General features: G+C 40.8%; 1 protein-coding gene across 2 annotated transcripts; it reads right to left on the bottom strand.

Moving 5' to 3' along the window:
• Positions 1-1,984: 1,984 nt before the first annotated feature.
• Positions 1,985-17,162, bottom strand: raver1 (ribonucleoprotein, PTB-binding 1). Of its 2 annotated transcripts, none has more exons than XM_042505575.2 (14): positions 16,789-17,162; positions 15,755-15,821; positions 12,339-12,808; positions 10,207-10,398; positions 9,707-9,827; positions 9,518-9,618; positions 8,830-8,911; positions 7,476-7,675; positions 7,305-7,386; positions 7,018-7,160; positions 5,810-5,881; positions 5,577-5,711; positions 5,356-5,421; positions 1,985-3,796 (listed from the first exon to the last, which is right to left on the bottom strand). In XM_042505575.2, exons 1-14 carry the CDS (start codon positions 17,104-17,106, stop codon positions 3,650-3,652), a joined length of 2,196 nt encoding a protein of 731 aa, XP_042361509.2. In that variant the 5' UTR covers positions 17,107-17,162; the 3' UTR covers positions 1,985-3,649. The 2 variants fall into 2 exon arrangements, with proteins under 2 accessions (XP_042361509.2, XP_042361510.2); XM_042505576.2 differs by having other exon boundaries at positions 8,830-8,908.
• Positions 17,163-18,903: the final 1,741 nt, after the last annotated feature.

Here is an 18,903-nt window from a genome sequence, read left to right as displayed (position 1 = left end):
TACAGGTCACATTCACAGCAATACCGCTCTGATAAGAGCCTATAGAGTCATGGGCGGGTTATGAGACAATAGGCCCTTAGGCATATATATGCAAAGGGGCCCCACCACCTCTCCTACATAGGAGCAAGGCACACAGATTCTGTGATCGCGCTGTGTCTCTTTGCATTATTCCTCCCTTTTTGGGTCTTTAAGGGAATTTTATGTCTTACTGAGGTAATACTGTGGGGTTTTTTTTTTTTTTGGTTGCTTTCTGTCACTTTGTAGTCATTTTTTTTGTCGTTTTGTGGTTGTTTTGTGTCCCTTTGTAATCATATTATGTCCCATTGTAGTTATTTTGTTTCTCTGTGTGGTTGTTTTGCTAATTTTGTAGTTATTTTGTTACTCTTTGTAGTTCATTTGCATCTATTTGAGGTAATTTGAGTCTCTCTGTAGCCATAGTGTGTCTCTTTGTAGTTTTTGTCACTTTTTAGTCATTTTGTTTCCTTTTGTGGTTGTTTTGAATCCCGTCATGGTCATTTGGTGGTTGTATTGCTAATGTAGTTACCTCTATGTAGCCATTTTGTGTCTTCTAGTTGGTGTTTTGTGTCACTTTTTTGTTTTGTGCACCTTTGTAGTTGTTTTGTGTCTCTTTGTAGTCATTTGAGTTTCCTTGTGCTTGTTTTGTCCATTTATTATTGTTATTTTGTAACTCTTTGTAGTTTCTTTGCATGTCTTTCTGGTAATTTTGAGTATCCATGTAGTTGTTTTGTGTCTATTTGTAGTTGCTTTCTTTCTGCCACACACGTTCCTCAAGATCCTTCTGCAAGTGTGCAGAAACATTAATTCTATGGTTGGCTGCCAATCCAATAAAGCAAAACATCAGCTGGCTGTGCATGCACTCACTGTTGATTGAGAAGAGGCATATCAGTTCTGGTTCATTACTTGATATGATCACTACTCTGCGTCTTTTCATAGCTCAAATGCACATTTTAGTGGGCCAATAAAATTGTTGTTTGACATTTTTATTGCATTACAACTTTGGGGTTGTGCCACTCAAATTCTTTTGATGCTTTTATACCCACAGGAAAGGTTTTTCCCCAATACGATGCATGGGTGTATTGTAAGGCAGTGGGCCCCTGGGCACAAACATGAAAAAAGGTTTTATCACCTCTTCTACACATAAGCAAGAAACAGACTTTGTGGGGGTTTGAATCTTTTGTTTGTGTGTTTTATTTTTTAATGGACGTTATGCATTTTCCCTGTGGTATTTTTGGTAAGCTGGTATATTTTTTTGTAATTTTGTTATGCAAAACGTCACTCAAATGAACACAATACTCAGCAGGAAAAGACTCAAAATGATCATGAAGAGATATGAAAAGACCAGAGATGCAAAGGAACTACAAAGAGAGGCAAAACCATCATAAAGTCTGTGTCCTGCTCCTATGTAAGAGAGGTGACGTGCCCCTTTGCATATCTGTGATCAAGGGCCCATTGTCTCATAATCCACCCATGCGTCAGTAATCCATCTATGATAAATTGACACGCCACAAAGACGACACAACTCTTCCTGCTCAAACACATGTGCCAATTTATTTTGATTTTACTATTGACAGTAGTTCGACATTATTTTCAAACGTTGAATATGCTCTCCATTACTTGATCACTTTGGTTTTGATGAGTTTCTACATTCAACAGAAAAATAATCAGATACAGTTCTTTTTGCATCCTGGGGTTCAAGGCAGAAATTTAAATCAAATTATGCAAATCTGTTAAGTCACTTAACTCAGCTCTAAAATTAATGAAAATTGCAGCCAAAAATTAAAACTCTTAAAGGCAGTTCTGCTTTAAGAGCAAATTATGTGCTCTTGGTAAAGTGCTGAACAAACACAAGGGCATGCCCCAAGACACAAGCTGAAAAAATTTGGGGTAAAATACAGAGATTTTCACATAAATCCCAAAAATGTCAATTTTTTTTTTTTTTTTAAATAATGAGTTCACAACAACATGAGTTTCAATAACATTTACTTGCTCACATCACACACATACAGAGACAATCATGGCGGTACAGATGAGAAGATGGCAGTTAGGATCAAATCGATCAAAGTGAATGATCATCATACAGTACGGCTGCATCTCTTGGTCCATACACAACATGAGCGGTCTGCTGTGGCGCCACTCTTGGTCACATCAGCTGTCAAGCATACAAGCAAACGACAAAAACACGTAGGAGCAGCAAATTCATTCAAAACACCAGACCAGAGGCAGGTATGATTAAAGAAAACAAAAAGTTTTGGACTTTAGGATGGGGGAAAATGATCAAGCTTAACTATTTACACAGCAAATAACACAGAAATGGTAAATGTAGATGGAAGCCAACACAGGGCAGGATGATGTCACAGAAAAACACTGTTAAGGCTCAAGTGTAGCTGCATTTCCTAGCAGAAGTCAGAGGTAATGGGTTTTCACAATCAAACTGTCAACCAGATAATTATTTTTAAAAAATAAAATTAAAAAAAAAAAAAAGAGAAAAAAAACGATAACAGTCGTGTCACTGACCAATCACCTGCCACTAGCTTCCATTAGTATCTCCCAGACTCGAGAGATGGCACACAGCGCATGTCCACCGCCCCATCCACCCAACTCAACCAGAGGTGTTGTGTTCGGACTATAAAGACATTCAAAATTTAAATTTAGCAAACAAAAACTCACACAAACACAGAAAATATTCAACTCCTGGGACAAATATGAGTGAGAGGAGACTTGAAAATGGCATCTCATAAGAGGTGAGTACAGATATTGTGACGTCAAAGTGCATCACTCAACAACCAGTGTAGAGAACAGACTCCAAAAACAAAGCTGGAGGGTGTGGATCAAAAGACAAACAACGTGGAAAAGTTGAGGCTTGAGAAAACATGCCAGAATGGAAAAAAGCTTCACCGTCATAACACAAAGGCAGGCACGCACACAGCTGTCATTGGTGGATGGAAAGCTGCATGTTAACCAATGAGGAGAGGTCTGAAACCAAGGAGGGTCATACAGTGAAATATACAACCCTGTGGAAGAAGGGGAAAACAACATCAAAACATCATCTCATTAAACAAACTACTGAACATCTTTACATGGAATTAGAAAGGCTTTTTAAAACGTAGAGCCCTTAAAGTAAAGCTTTTTTTAATACTACGCAAGTCCCTTTGCCTGAAATTGTGGACAGCATCACTTTAGAGGGATGTCAAACATAATAAAAAGCAAAACTGGCCAAACTATCTGCTGATACACCACACTCAACACAGGGATAAAAAAAAAATGCTCAAGAGAAAAGACTTCATATGCTAATTAACCATTTTTTCTCACTGTACACGTTTTTCAACACGAAATTAAAGTCAAATTAAAAAAAAAAAAAGTAAAAACTTAATTTACCAACACACTAAAATCATATATACACAACAGAAAAAAAATTACAACCACCAAGAATTCCCATGGAGTGAAACAACTGTCCAGATAGCTACAGGCTGCGCTCCCTGGCGCCCTCCAGGGGTCACTCACAGGAGCACACAGGAGACAAATCCAAGGACCACCACGCTATCCAGTTCATTGGAAGACACCAGAGGAGATGCCATTGTGTCCTGGCTGCTGAATGGCTACTCCTACAACAGGCAGCATTCAGCCGTAGTTAGAATATACGCTTTCGCTTAAGGTAGGAGTCTGCGTAATGGCCTCCAAGGCCCTGGGAGTGCTGGCCCACGTAGCCGCCCTCGGGGCTCGGCTCCGGAGATGGGATCAGCCGGGAGAACACACGCTTGTGGCTACCAATGGGAGTCTATAAGCGGAATAAAAAAAAAAACAAAAAAAAAACCTTAATTAATAAAGAGATGCATCATAAGCACATGGGATGTCTGTGGTAAGAGCAAGTGTTTTATCCTTCAAGTCTTTTTGTTTTCCTGTGTGGTGTCATACAGGCTCCAGTTCCATCATAACATCCTGAAACAATACCAACGAGCTGCATATCCTTGCATATCAATCATCTTATCTTGGCAGCGATGGCACTTTTACGAGCTTCTGGCACGGGGCCTGCTGAAGCTGGACGAGCCAAATAGAAGGCAGTTAGACGAGGCTGTACACTGCTGTTGCTCCACTCGTCTGTCGTGCCTCCCGCTACATAACTTGGGTGTTAGTGAGTCCGCAATTTTGTTGTCGTTGTAGAGGGAGAGAGCTGCTTTGTACAATGTCCAACACCGAGCAAACGTTGATAGTTATTTTACAATTTATGGTGTAGAACAGAAAGTTGTTCCACACACTTCTTAAATGCTTTTGGTGTCTTCATTGTCCACTCCAGACTACTTTGTTTGCCAGTGATTTTTGGTGTATTAGCAACATTAGCATCTTTGCATTTGCTTAGGTTACTGATAGGTCAAGAGGGCATGCAACAGGTCAAGCAGTGACAGTGACATTTTAGAAGGCCCTCTGCTGGATCACAACACAAACTACTTCAAACAGTCTGCTGGAAGTGTAGACTGTAAAGCCCAGTTCAGAACAAAGACTCACGATGACACAAGTTCAAACATGCATCTATTCGCAATGCTCCGGTCTGCAAAGTTCTGAAAACCTGCCATTTTAAATCAATGCAACTAAGACCAGATGGTGTTTCATCTCCGTGGCAATAACTCCCTGCACTTCTGTTCTGATTTGCAGCTTTTTAGGCTTATCTTCTATCTGATAACAATTTGTAGCGACATAAAATAAGTGAGGTTTATGATGGTGAGATAGCTGCATCTCAGGTAAGCTGGTGAAGAAACGGTAAAAACAAAACAGCCTGAGCTTCAGATGGACAGTACTCATAAAAATATGCCACAGTGATGCAATGCTGATTAATCAGTAAATGAGTAAGTATGTGTGTGATATGAGCACATACAGCAAGCAGCAGCAGCTGCCTGACACCGACACCGTGAGGACGGAGGCTTTTGTCAGAGATAGCCAAACCAAGCAAACAGGCCATCTGCAGTCATTTTGACTAGGCTAGTGGACTTTGCTGCAAGCCGATTGGCTGTTGAAACAGGTGACGTGCGTTGCGTTCTAAAACCAGCCACTGGCGATTTGACAAGATGAGTTGCAGGTGACACCATCAGCTGGCTTGAGTCGAGCTGCGACTGGACATTTCACACCGCTGCAACGTTTTTAAAAACAGATTTGTGTTGTTGCCAATTTTCAGTCTGAACTAGGCTACAAAAAAATACATAAATAAATAAAAATGTCTGCTGGGCTTGGAAATTAGAAACATTTGAACAAATTTCAAATATTAAGTGACAGCCATAATACAAAACATTAAGACTTTAAAAAAAAAAAAAAAAAGTGGCAGAGACAAGACAGTGTCTCAATTACCTTCACAGCATTCCCCAGGCCTGGGGGGTAGTTAGTGGTGTGGCTCACAGGAGGCATTCCCACAGCCTGAGGACAAACAACCAACCTTCAGTGACCTCAACTTCTGTTACTGAGGCTCATGCACTTCACAGCCAAACATTAATTATTGAACACGGGCTTATTCTGGGAACCTAACCTAAAAGTCTGAAACCAAACCACAAAAGAAAAACAGAAAAACTTACCCTGTTGAGATGGGTGGTAGGGAGGCTCCCATTACTGGGGGCCTCGGGCCCTGAGCTGAAGTAAGAGGACATGGGTTCACTGGAAGGGTAGCTGTAGTGGGAAAATCGCTCACTGTAGTCGTGGTGACGAGAGAGCTGTGGAGACAAACTGTTACTACAGAGCAGTACGCAATGTGTCACCTAATAAAATGTAAAATATGCACAAAGCCTTAAAATGTTTGACTGAACACTACCTGCTGACCAAAGCCTGCCAAGGCTCCAGCATCAAGGTTCTCCTGCTGTTCATATAAGTGAGCCAGAGGATCCTGAGGAGAAACACCAGATCACATTATATGTCGGCTACTGCAGCAATAAGCAACCAGGCACTATACTGTACATTCATCAGGTCATTATGAAATCGGGGGAAAAAACGGTGTTTCCACACATTGTCATGGCAAGAATTTCAAAACTTTTTCATGACTTTAAGACAGGCATGTCAAACCGGTCCACAGGGGGGCCGGTGTGGCTGCAGGTTTTGTTTCCAACCAAGTAGCAGCACACCAGACTTGACTCATTTAATCAACTGATCTCCGTCTTCAGACAGTTGATTGGTCAAACTGTGTGCTCTTGGTTGGTTGGCACAAAAACCTGCAGCCACACCGGCCCCCCTGTGGACCAGTTTGACATGCCTGCTTTAAAAAGTCCCAGTTTTTCTTTTCTTGCCCCACTTGCCCAGTGTTTTTCCAAACATGTAAGATTCAAACTCTATTCATACATAATTTCAGCATCCCACATGATGTGTTTAAGGACGGACAGAAATTTGACAATCCAACAATAATTTCTGTTTTTACAGTTTCTGGCTGTGATAAATAGTGTCATTTTGGTGAAAATGTGCCTTTCAAAAATTTAAATTCTATAATAAATCTATAACAATTGCAAATAAATAAAACTAAAAAAAAAAAAAAAAGTATTAAAACAAAAAAATCGTCAAAATACTTAAAATAAAACATGCCTTCCAAACCCATGTTTCTTTAAAATCTGCAGTAAAATAAACACAGCTATTTAAAGTTGTATGCCCCCTTTCTTAAAAGTGCTTTAAAAAAACATTTGACATGCCTAGTGGGAATATATTGAGGGAGATGGGGAACACAGGGATAAAATGAAGAAACGTACATGATAAACAAACAAAAACATAACATAACAAGAATGTCGTCACACCTCGACATATATTAGAGTTACAGTAGACTTATGTTACAGCTCCAGAAAAAACTTCAACGTTAAGTTACATTAATGTAGTTTAATTTATTAAACAAAACATATTTCCATGATTTTTCCTGGAAAATATGACTGTGACATTCCATGACTGTTCCAATTTTTCAATGACTGTGGGAACCCTGAATAAACTTTTTTTTAAAAAATATGGGGTCTTTTCATGGACAGGGACTGGAAACATAGTGGTTACCTGGTGTAGAGGAGGGTATTCTGGGCTGTAGGAATCCTGGTAGCGCAGGTTGTAATTTGGCTGTATGCTCTGGTGTGCGTGTTGGTTGGACACATTGCTTAATGTTGGCCTCTTCCTATAGGGGTGAGGTCTGCAGCTGCCTCCTGGAATAAAGGAGAGCAGACAGACATTATATGCTGGCCTGTGTTTACTTGAGGTGATGCAGTGGACAAGAGCAGACTACCAAGCACGAAAATCAGAATCACACAGTAGGAGGGGGGGAAAAAAAAAAAAAAAAAGCACCACACCTGAAGGAAAAACATTGTTGACACCGAGGAAGGCACTCTGGGGATGGTTCACATCTTTGGGAGGATCTCCTAGTATGGAGACCTGACAGGAGGGGAAAATGTGATTTATTTTTTACTACCGGGTGAAAAGATTATAAAAAAAGAAAAAAGGAAATTTTCTTGGGATCTCACCCCTTGTGCTGTGAGGCCATCTGCCCCCATCATCCCACTCATCAGGGGCATGGAGATTCCCTGCAGGGTGGGAGAGGAAGTCTGGGGGAAGGTGCACGCTGCTGTGGGGGACTCCTGCTCTCTTGCCAAGGCTCGGCCAAGTGGCATTGGCTTCAAGGGGGCCAAAGGATCCGTCTGAAGACCAAGACCGGGGACACCACCTTGGAGAATTAGATAAAAGAATGGTTGGAAATTATCATAATTGTAATATTTAATTTTTGACAAATTAGTGTGGCACCTGTTAATAACATGCCTGTTCAGAAGGGGGTAAGTTGCTTGGTCTGTGTTATTATCATGTCCTGAGAAATACACCTCGGCCTCAAAAAGCTATAGATTTATTATGAAGTTTAGATGTAAAAAAAAAATTGAATTATGTTGCTGTTCTAACTCACTGTACCCAAAATCATACACAAAAGCCCCCCAAAGCATTTAAAATATGCAGTGTACTCTTTACTGTGAACTCCTACTTCAGAGACAAATACTGTACCACATTTAGCTGACAGACATTTTACTGGTTACATTGCAGATTCAGATATCACAAACAATCAATGTCTTTCATTTTTCACTCTAAGTAAAAAATAAAACGCAGGAGTTTTACTCTGCAGTTTTTTTGTATGTAACTATAAAGGCTAATAGTTTTACTACATAAAAAGAAAAGTTGTGATTATTAATTTCCAATTGTCTTTTAGCTGCTTATTGAATGAACGTAGGTTAAGACATTGGACACAGTCCGCATCACCGGGGTTATAAAGGCAAATAATAAACACATCCTAGTTGCAGCTACTGGTGGTCAGAAACTCCTGTGAAATACATTCAACAAGGCTTCACTTTCCACAACACGTGAGGTCCCGCCCCCTGCATGCTGAACGGAGCAACAAAGCGTTGTTCTCTTGGTTATTCAAAGTCTTTAAATATTTAAAGTGTCATGCGTCTAAATTGCGCCAAATCTGACAATATCTGGATTCCGATAAATACACCTGCCAACTTAAAAAATAACTTTTGTTCAGCTGCCATTGTGGCTGTTTTTTTGTCTGGTATGTGAAACAAATTTAGCAGCCACTCGCATACTTCACTGGCATTTGGGCAGCAGCCGGTGCAGATTTCCAACCGTGCCAGGAAGTACATATGTAATCATGTAAATCATAACTACCACTTTGACTTTCTAGCATTGTAACCAAAATGTCATGACCAATGTTAAGAGGAGTAACCAAGATGAACAGGCAAAGAGGGGTACAGATGTTTAGCATCAAAGGCAAAGCAAAAACGTGCGGTGTGTGGCTCAAGTAACTACGGCTGGAGTCGGCGGATGGCAAACCTTGGGGCAGGTCTCCGAGCAGATGGACTCCCTGCTGGACAGGGAGAGCAGCCAGAGGATTCTCCCCGATGAGTCCTGCCTGCTGGCCAAAAGCAGAGAGCAGAGTTCAGTGTCACAAGAGGGTCACACCGCCTGGCTGCAACGCTGGAGTGATGAAACACTGCTGCACTTCACGAGCACACTTAATCAGCAGCACCGAGGCTTACTCACCACGTTTTAAATTATGTCCTTACAGAGCTGGTATTTACACTTTTTGTGCACAAAAGAAGCACACCTACCACATCACTCAGCACCACTCAAAAGTACACCCCCACCTCCCCCACACACACACACAAAAACAAACCTCACAGCTTCCTAGCGAGAGCGTACCCACCCAGGCATTGCATTTTGTATCACCAATCTCACAAAGAGACCAGGAGTCATCTCACTTCACCACCATCACCTCACACACTGATAGCCACACCACAAACACCATTATCACTCACACAAGGGACTAGAGGGTTTTCTTTATTTTGCAGCACCTGAGCCCACAGAAGATGATTCCCCAGAAAGGCTTGCTAATGGTAAAGAGGGAAAGAGCAAAGAGTGAGAAAAAAAAAAAAAGGTGTTTGCGTAAAAGAGGATGACTCAAAACAGGCTGAGTGGCAAGGAGGCATGTGGGAGTGAAAGGGCAGAAAGGTAGCTGTACCTGCTGGGCCTTGGCTTGGTTCTGAAGGAGCAGCTGGAGCAGGGCGGCAGAGAGGGCGGGGTTGGCCAGCAGGGGCATCGTAGGGGCTGCCCCAAGGAGGCCTGCACACAAAGAGGACATCAGTATCCACCGGACCAGAGCAAATCACAAAATTAAGGCATTTATTAAGAGCTAGTGAGAACTCCTCACCTTGTTTGGGTCCTTGTGACAGAGGGTTGAGCAGCATCTTGAGGGTAGCAGGGTTATTGAGGCCTGTAAGTATCTGCATGGCTGTAGGATCAGGGAGGAGACCCTTACCCCTATTCACAGCCTTGAAGGAAGGGGTCAAAGGACAGGTAATTAACACGAGAGCAGGTGCAAACGTACAGCTTTGGACATGTGAATACAGATATCAGCTTGACTTCACCCACAAAAGACCATTTGTATATCATTTACCCTACCCAGGTTATGTTATTTAAATGAGACTTTATACTGCAGGAGTTTATAAACAGATGTTTTCATTTTGTTCTCTTGTTAAACATGGACCCCTAAGAATTAAATTAAATCAAGAATTCTCTCGGTTTTCTGATTCTATGTGTACGGGAGGCATGCGAGAAAAGCAATGTTTCGCTCACAAATTTAACGCCTTATGGGGTAAATAAATTAATATACAAATAGTCATTTGGGGGATTAAGTATTACTTTGAATACCATGGTTTGGGCGGCGATCAGAGCAGCCAACATGCTTCTTCCAGGAGGACCAGGGGCACAGAAAGACACCCTGATGTGTGTCCTTCCCAGCAGCCTGCCATCAGTGAGTCTCTGTGCCTCCTCGGCCATCTCAGCTGTGGCAAACTCCAACACTGCAAACCGCCGAAAACTTCCATCTTGTCCCTGAGCCAACTGCGGAGAGGAAAAAAAAAAACAGTCATTCTAATCTCCCAGACACACTCTGCAGTTCACACAAGGTGATGGTTGACTGATATTCACTGGCCTGTGGTCTTTCACATACAAGCACAACATCTATTCAAAAGCACATTTATGTTGGAAACGTCCTGTAAAATCCCTGAAATGTACCAGAATCATTGTCCAAAATGATTCTTTTTTTTTCCTAGGCTTTGTTTATTGATAAGGTTGGGACTCTTACAGGTGGCACAATATTCTAGCACTGACAGGTTCTCATTTAGCAGCCATATCATTTAGTACTCAGATGATTTACTGTTCCTCCAAGTCAAAATAATTCAATCTGCTGGATGCAGTACGAAAAATGACCAGAAGTAGTGGAGACTTGCCAAAGAACAGCTTTTAGAATTTAAACTTTCCATAATTGTGACTCATTTGCAGTGGATGAGTCTTCAAACCATTTTGAACTGGTAAATATACCCATATAGACCGTATAAACTGTAACATCGCAACAACAATCACTTCTGTGGAGATGACTCACTTCCAACTGTCAATACATGACATTGGCAAACTGTAACCTTAAAGATATATAGTTAAACACATGGTTTCATTTCATGTATGTGATGCAGGGTTTTTATTTTTTATCTGCAAGTTATTGTAAACAAACATTATGATTCAGTCTATACTCAGAATATTCCCCCGGGTGCTCTCAGTGTCGTCTATAACATCTTTCTCAACTCATTTTCTGTGGAGCAGATTCATTTGGGAGAACTGTTCATGTTTTGGACCATCTTGGACCATAAAAACAACATGTATGAACTTGAAAAAAGGACTCAGTTACTCTTTAAGGCCCTTTACTAAACATCAGGCACTAGATGTGGCCTAATGATTTAATAGCAGTTGCATCTTGTTAAAACAAGTGCTGAGAATCTTAAATGTTTCCCTTAAATCATCACATGGTCCATAATTGTCACTGCCTTTGCAACAATCCCAAAAACCTGGAACCAGCAGAAAAGTACTACCATGTGCGTCATGTTAAAAAGGTCTCCCCTCTCTCTCATTCCAGAAAAGCCTGCTGAATGACACCACCTGGGGGAGTCAGGTGGGCATCACCATAGAAACCAGCAATGCTCATTGCTATTGAAACTTTGAGTGGCCACAGGGAAACCGGGGTAAAGGTGAAAAGTACTGAAAGATCAAATATGGAATAAAATACAAAAGTGATTCCCACCATCTGTTAACCCTCAGTGTCAGTGCATAACTTTTACATACACACTGTGAGACATAATCTCCATCAGCAACAGAAATCTGGGACCATCGAACGGCTGACGATTCATTTTCTGTTGATCGACTCATCGACGAACAGACCTATCGTTGCATAAATTGCATAACATTCATTATTATCAGTGCAGAATATCTGGATAATGTGTCCTCAGGTTTCCTACAGCTTAAGGCCTAAGATTTAAGACTTTTTTTAAATGCCATCACAAATGAAATTTAAGGCCATTTTTTTAAAAAAACGTAACAAGACAAAATAAACAAAACCCAAAGGGTTATGGACAATTTTACCCAAATGTTTATTGTAATTTAAAACATAATTTTTGTTGGTTCCTCTACCCTGATTTGTCTGAAGTTAATGCCAGAGGAATTAGGTACTTTTTTTTTTTTTTTTTTATTATTATCTATATACGTTACCAATTATTTTGAGAGTTTTAAATGCAACGGGGGAAAAAAAGGATTCATAGAATCCTATGTCCCAAACAGTTTTTACACTTTTGAAAGTTTTATTTAAGACATTTTGGTGCTAATTAAGGCCTTAATTTTAGGTTAATGAATCAAATGCCTTTTTAAGTCTTTTTAAGGATCCTTCTGAAAACAAGTAAAAATTGAAGCGGTGTGAATCAGAAAGTAGCAGTGCATTTGTGTGTGGCGAACCTGACCTGGCAGAAGACGGGCGCATGGGTATCAGCCAAGGCGTTGCGTAGGTCTTGTGCTGTCAGCAGGCTCGGGGGCAGGCGGTCCACACACAGGCATTTAGAGTGCAGCAGTGGGTATGTGAGCGAGCCCACTTCAGTCCAGTGGACATACAGCATGCGAGAGCCCAGCTGCTTTCCTAATAGCTCCGACTTGGCCCTGGCAGCCGAGTCCTTCTTCATGTACTCCACAAAGCCATAGCCCTTGGAGTGCCCTGTGGAGGCGCTGTACACTAGAAAGCAGCGCTCCAGGTTACCAAAGGGTCGCACCAACTCCTCAAACTGCTGCTGGGTGAAGGCGCGGGGCAGGTTGGCGATGCATAGCAGAGCGTCTGTTGGCTGCAGCTGCACAGAGATCTCCCTGTCCCGGAGCACATGCTGGTGGAAGTCTTTGATGGCACACTGCGCCTGTTCTCCATTAAGCAGCGTCACAAATGCTGAGGGTGACGGGGGACAGAAGAAGGAAGGGAGACAATAAACACAATTTGGTGTAAAGTGAGGGAGTGACGTGTTCAGTCAGTGTTAAGAGAAAGATTTTCATTCACAGCAGGTCTCAGGGGGCAAACCTTGGTTGTGACACCAATTCTCCTTTGGTAGGTCTGATAAAAGGCAACGCTGGTGGCACAATGTCACCACACACCAGCTTTAATGTCACTGCAACATTTCCCTTATCGAGACTACAATAGGTGTCACCGTGTCTGACAAGAACCAAACCCACTTTATCTGACTGAGCATCATGTTGAGAGCTAAAAAGCCGCATCTAGACCGCATTTTAATGTTATTGACACCCACAGACTCTTGTTGCAGTGCTGAGAGGTACACCAGAGCCCTACGGTGTGCTGCTATACGTCAACCAAACATACTGTTACCCATGTTTTGAGAAAAAGCAGATGGGGAAAATAAAATATTGTTGCAGTTTTGTCTAAAAGCCAAATTAAAAAATGTATATTTTTTTAACCAGCCAACCAGATTTTATACAGAAGCACATCTAAATGTGACTGTAATCTGCCACAACAGTTTGGCAGATACCAGACACACCGTGAATTTACCATCTACCTTGTGCAATTTTCTGGCCTATTATTATGATTAGCAACCAAGGTGATGTTTCTATTGGTAAGCTGACTTCTCATGCACTTAAACCACAAACAGGCAATTCCCCTGAATTAAGACGCAGCTCACATTTTGGGGCATACAAGGTTGTTTCACTCTACTTAAGATAATTAAAGACTGATTGTTTTAGTGTTTTAATTGCAGAAACTAGTTGTCTTGTTGCATACAAATTGCTAACTTTGAGTCGTGATACTGTGACTAAAAGTTCTACCATCTGTCAACAAAATAGACAGATCGGTCACTGAAAACAATGTGCAAGATCATCATAAGAACATCAGAGGTATATGAATAAATTACTATGTAAATAAAGTTTTGCTTGCCTGCCATCTGTCAGGCGTTCTTGGAGCATGTTGGGAATAAATTATTTTTCATTTACAGGGTTCCCACACATTTTCATGGACGAAATTTCAAGACTTTTCCATGACCTTTCAAGAAACCATGATAAAAGTAAACCGAAAAAAAAAATCCTTGCCCCACTCACCAGATGTTTTCTAACATATCAGATCCAAACTCTATTTAACCCTAATTTCAGCTCGCTGGCAAACATGGAAAAAGAGAACGAGGGGAGAAAATGGAGAAACATATGTGATGGTACACAAAACATCATGAAGTGACGGATATTAGAGAAACATTATGTCGACAGCTACAGAAAATAAATTTGCCGTTATGTTACTTCAAATTATCCAACGAAGATTACTGTAACAATTCCATGACTTTTCCAGGTTTTTCAATGAATGTGGGAACCCTGCCTTTAATTTCCAATTTTGTCCAATATTCTACATCAATCAATTATGTAAAAAAAGGTTTATTTTGCAACCATATTTTTTTTCATTTTATATGGCCTTTTGCAACACCTCCCCCTCCTGAAACTGTAACTGGTAGATTGTTTGCAACATGGCAGCCACAGTTAAATAGAAAAACATTGTGAGCTGGCCAGATGACCTTTCTTGGTAGCAAAATTTCACAACAGCTTGCTGTTTCTGCCAGAGTTAGCACACAGTTGTGTACTATACAAGCTACAGTCACACCACAAACAAATACCAGCACAAAAATACTAAGGCGTAGTGGAATTAAGTGGAAGACACAATTTTGGCCGAACTTTTGATGAAACACTGAAGCAAACTGATCATCTAAACAACATCTTTATTGAAAAAGGGAAATTTAACTTTTGCTTTGATGCTCAATGGGCGTTTTGTGCAATATTTTCTTTCAGTCCAGATCATTTTCCTTTTTGTGAACAAAGCAGTTCAAATTGTTTAGCAATTTCAGGGTTCACACATATTTTCATGGACAAAATTTTTTAAAAAATGTCATGACTGTTGAGGTCATTTTTTTGCCCAGCAGTTCACAAACACATCAGATTTAAACTATTTAAACAGCATTATGTGGTTGGCATAGATGAAGGGAGATGGAACGCAGGGAGAAAATGAACAAACGTGATTTTAAACATAACATCACACACACAGCGTTACGTTACTGCCATGGAAAATAAATTTGCTATTGTGTTACATTACATGGACATTATCCATGGAAAATTACTGTAACAATGTCATTACACACAAAATTCCATGACTTTTCCAAAACTTTCAATGTTTTTACTAATCCAATGACTTTCTAAAGGCCTAGAAAATGTGTTAAGATGTGGAATTTCATGACTTTTCCTGGTTTTCCATGACAATGGGAACCCTACAATTTGTGCTCATCGAGAGGATTGTAGCATCACAGGTTGTTTAAGACTCATGTCTCTTTTCTTTTCCTTATTTGTTAACATTCATAGATTATCTGTGGTAGATACTTTACTCCTTTAAACTATACATACAATGCTTAATATGATGCACAAGTAATGAGTAGGGATGTTCTTTAATATTGGTACATCTTGGCAGATATTGACCTGAAAATATAATAATTGAAATCAGCCAACATGCTCATTTCTGTAAATATCACAAAACTGATACATTTTTTAACTGACAAAGTGAACATTTATAAAACATCAACCCTAAGTTGAAGTATTTTTCTTATTTTGCACAATGAATGAATACTACATACACTGAAAAGCACTGTATTTCATGTCTCCATCTGCTGGTGGGCCATCATGATAAGAGTTTGCATAATCTGATGTTTATTCCACTACAAGGAGACTCGACGATCACTAAAATTAGGTGGGAAATGTGGGTTTGTCAATAACAGTTATCGGGCAAATTAGTTTTTCTATTTTGGCATATCAGATATCGGCAAAAAATCCAATACTTTGCATCCCTAGTAGTGAGACCAACCTGTGCCCTTGTATTTGTCAACGAAGCAGTACTTCAAGTCATAGTTGCCCAACAGCTCATGGACCTCCTGTAATTAAGAACAGTCAATAATTAAATACAGGCATTCAATTTAATCATGGCACAGTGCTTGACAACCCTTTTCCCAGGGAAGTTGTAGATTTTGGCCACCATTTAATTGTAGATTATTTAATAGTTTCACATAATTAACTCATTCATGTCCACTGGGAAACTAGCAACAAGTTGCACCTGTGTGTGGAGGGGGGTGAGAGGTGAATAACTGACTCATTGTTGTAGGAGAAATTGTTCTGCGCTGCTTTTGACCATTCACGAGCGAATGGCGATGCTGTCTAGCATTTTCTGAAACGTTTTGTCCCCACACCTTCCACCTTTTGTTATATTGCAACTCACATCTCGAACTCCCACTACCCCCCCCCCCCCCCATACTCTGTGAACAATGGTACCGCCCGCAGGCCCACCGCTCCCCACGAGTCAGGCACGTTCCAAAAAAATGTGGCATCATGAGTAAATCACTGGCTGCTCGATGCAACCAAACGCCAGCTTTAACAACAGATGGCCTGATGAAAAATAAGTCCCAGTGCACCTGTAACCCTCATATAGGAAGTATAACCACAGACAGGATGGCTCGGAAACTTAAGTAGTGAAGACACAAAAAATAACGAATATCAAAGTTATTGAATTGTTACCTAGGAGGCCGGACCGGCAGGTCATACAGGCCACAGATGACCATTATTGACAGTTATCTGACCACCTGGCAGTTAACCAAACAACCTAAAAAAGTTAAAATAATGCAATTTGTTTCCAGTGGCTGTATATAAAATATATGTTATCGATTAAATGTATTAGAGGCAGCGTCAAGAAAGCAAAAATATCGAATTAATCAAACTTAAAGACAGCTAACGAGTTAAATGGCTAGCAAGCTAACAGGTAGCATGGCAGGCATATTAAAGCTAGGCTAACGTTAGCCCGTCAATCAATCAATCATCCAATAACTGGTAGGTATTTCACACGCGTACCTGATTGCTGACGTCGGAGGGAAGATTTTTTATGATAATTTTCCTACGGTTGTAAAACTCCCGGCGAGTTCTCTCCAAGCGGCTCTCAATCTCTTCGGGGCTCAGTGATGTCAAGTCCTCGTCGACCCTCCGCTGACACTCGCGTTCAGAGTCCTCTTCGCCCGGTTCGAGGTCGGGGTACCGGCGGTCTCCGGACATCCAGCTTTCGTGCTCCGAAGCGAGGTCGTAATTTTCGTGAAGCGGGCGAGGGGCGAAACTGAGCCCTGTGTCTGTGGTTTCATCTCTGGCAGCTGTGCTAACAGACACGACGGCCGCCATCACTCGGTTCGGTGGAAGTTTTGTCAGTCTGAAAACTCACCCTGATTTGAGCAGTTTAAACAATACACACATGGCCCCAGCGCCGTTTCTGATTGGTCGAGAGGGGGACGCATTCTCCATGACTACGGACGTAACAGAGGGCGGGGGTGGGGCCACGTTCGCTCTGATTGCTGCAGACCTCAGTAGAGCCATTAAGCTTATTTAAGGACTCCAGCTGCAAATTTGATCACACACAAAAACAAACAAATAAATAAAATGCAAATTTTAGAATCACAATTTTAATCAAACAAACAATTTTAATCAAACTTTTAATCAAATTTTAATCAAACTAGATCAGGAATAAACCAGGCCCGGTTCTAGACTGTTTTGAAACTGCTTTGTAAGAGATGTTGGTTGTAGCAACATAACTCCCACCCCCCCACCCCCCCAGCCATTTTCTAATTCACACTGGGAATTATTTTTGTACTTCTAGTATACATAAGGTGCCAGAATGCATAAAACGGCATCAAAATAGACCTTGTTTATCAAACAGAGGTCCTAATGCACTAAAATCTGTGAAATGTCCTAAAATCCTAAAAATCCTACAATCCAACATTTTGACTATTAAGATGTTGAAATCATTCTATAACAGTCCTGGATGGCTCCAAATATTGATTTATGTATTTAAACATTTACTATATTAATGTATTCGCTGGATAATCTAATTTTAATATTAGAGGAAGGGGTGTAACTATTGGCAGAATTGTTAAATGGGACATGTAAATTTAAATGATTTTTACGCCAGGATCACTCTGGATGTGGAAGTCCCGCGGTATGTCAATTGTCATTCAGCTGTGGCCAGGCTGCTCACACCATGAGTGCATTTTTCTGTGCGGGTCAGCAGCCATTCCCCTTTCTCTGCTCCTTTCTAATCACACAGAGAGCTGTGTCCCTGTCTCCCTGTCCCTACTTGCTTGTGTGTCTCTAGCTGTGTGCCTGCTTTTGCTCTCCCTCTCTTTGACACAACTGATATGCATTGTGGAAGCAATGGATGCATAGTTTATAATTTATCATAATCAGATCATGTATCTAATACCTAATATATCGTTTATATAATTAATAAAAGAGTATTTAGTGTTTGCCAGTGTCCTGCCAGATTCACTCACGGAAAAAAACAGACCAGACACTGAAACTAGAAGCATGTATTATTTCAGCTTTCAAGGTATTTCAAGTTAATAAAAAATATTTTATTAAATATTATGTTTTTAAGTAGTATGCCCCTCCCTTAAGCCACACAAACACATCTCCCCAGTGCTTGAACAATGATTTGATTTGGTTCCTGTTTTGCATCACTGCCTCCCCCCTTACAAATAACTATCAGTCCCTAAATTGTCTGGACAGTCAGTCTTATATTTCCATCGTGCACAGCACTATAGTATGAACGCCCATTCTCAGCTGATGATGGCAACACTCCGGACTATTCCTTAAAGGGTTCTATTCAGTGACACATTGGTCATTTAGACATTTTCCTGCAGACACATGATGAAACCCTGGCAGATAATTTGAATTGTGCAATACTGCAGCTGTCTAGACAGCTTTGTCCAGTGAATTATGGGGAAAAAAATGTCTTTAGCAATGTTGAGTTTGAGGTTCTGTCCATGTATCAGGTTCTACCTGGTGTAAATGGCCTAGTCTTCCTCAAGGTTTATGCATGATTCAAACACTGGTTCAATATGAGCCTATGTTGCATTTGGCTGCTCCTCACTTGCTGCAGGACAGGATAGCAGTTTTGTCAGATGGTGCTTTATGGCTCTGTGA

This window comes from Plectropomus leopardus, chromosome 18, assembly GCF_026936395.1.
Source record: "Plectropomus leopardus strain MGB_pleo_1.0 chromosome 18, ASM2693639v1, whole genome shotgun sequence".
NCBI classification, from domain to species: domain Eukaryota; kingdom Metazoa; phylum Chordata; class Actinopteri; order Perciformes; family Serranidae; genus Plectropomus; species Plectropomus leopardus.
The sequence above is the reverse complement of the archived record's forward strand: the minus strand, read 5'-3'. Positions and strand labels throughout refer to the sequence as shown.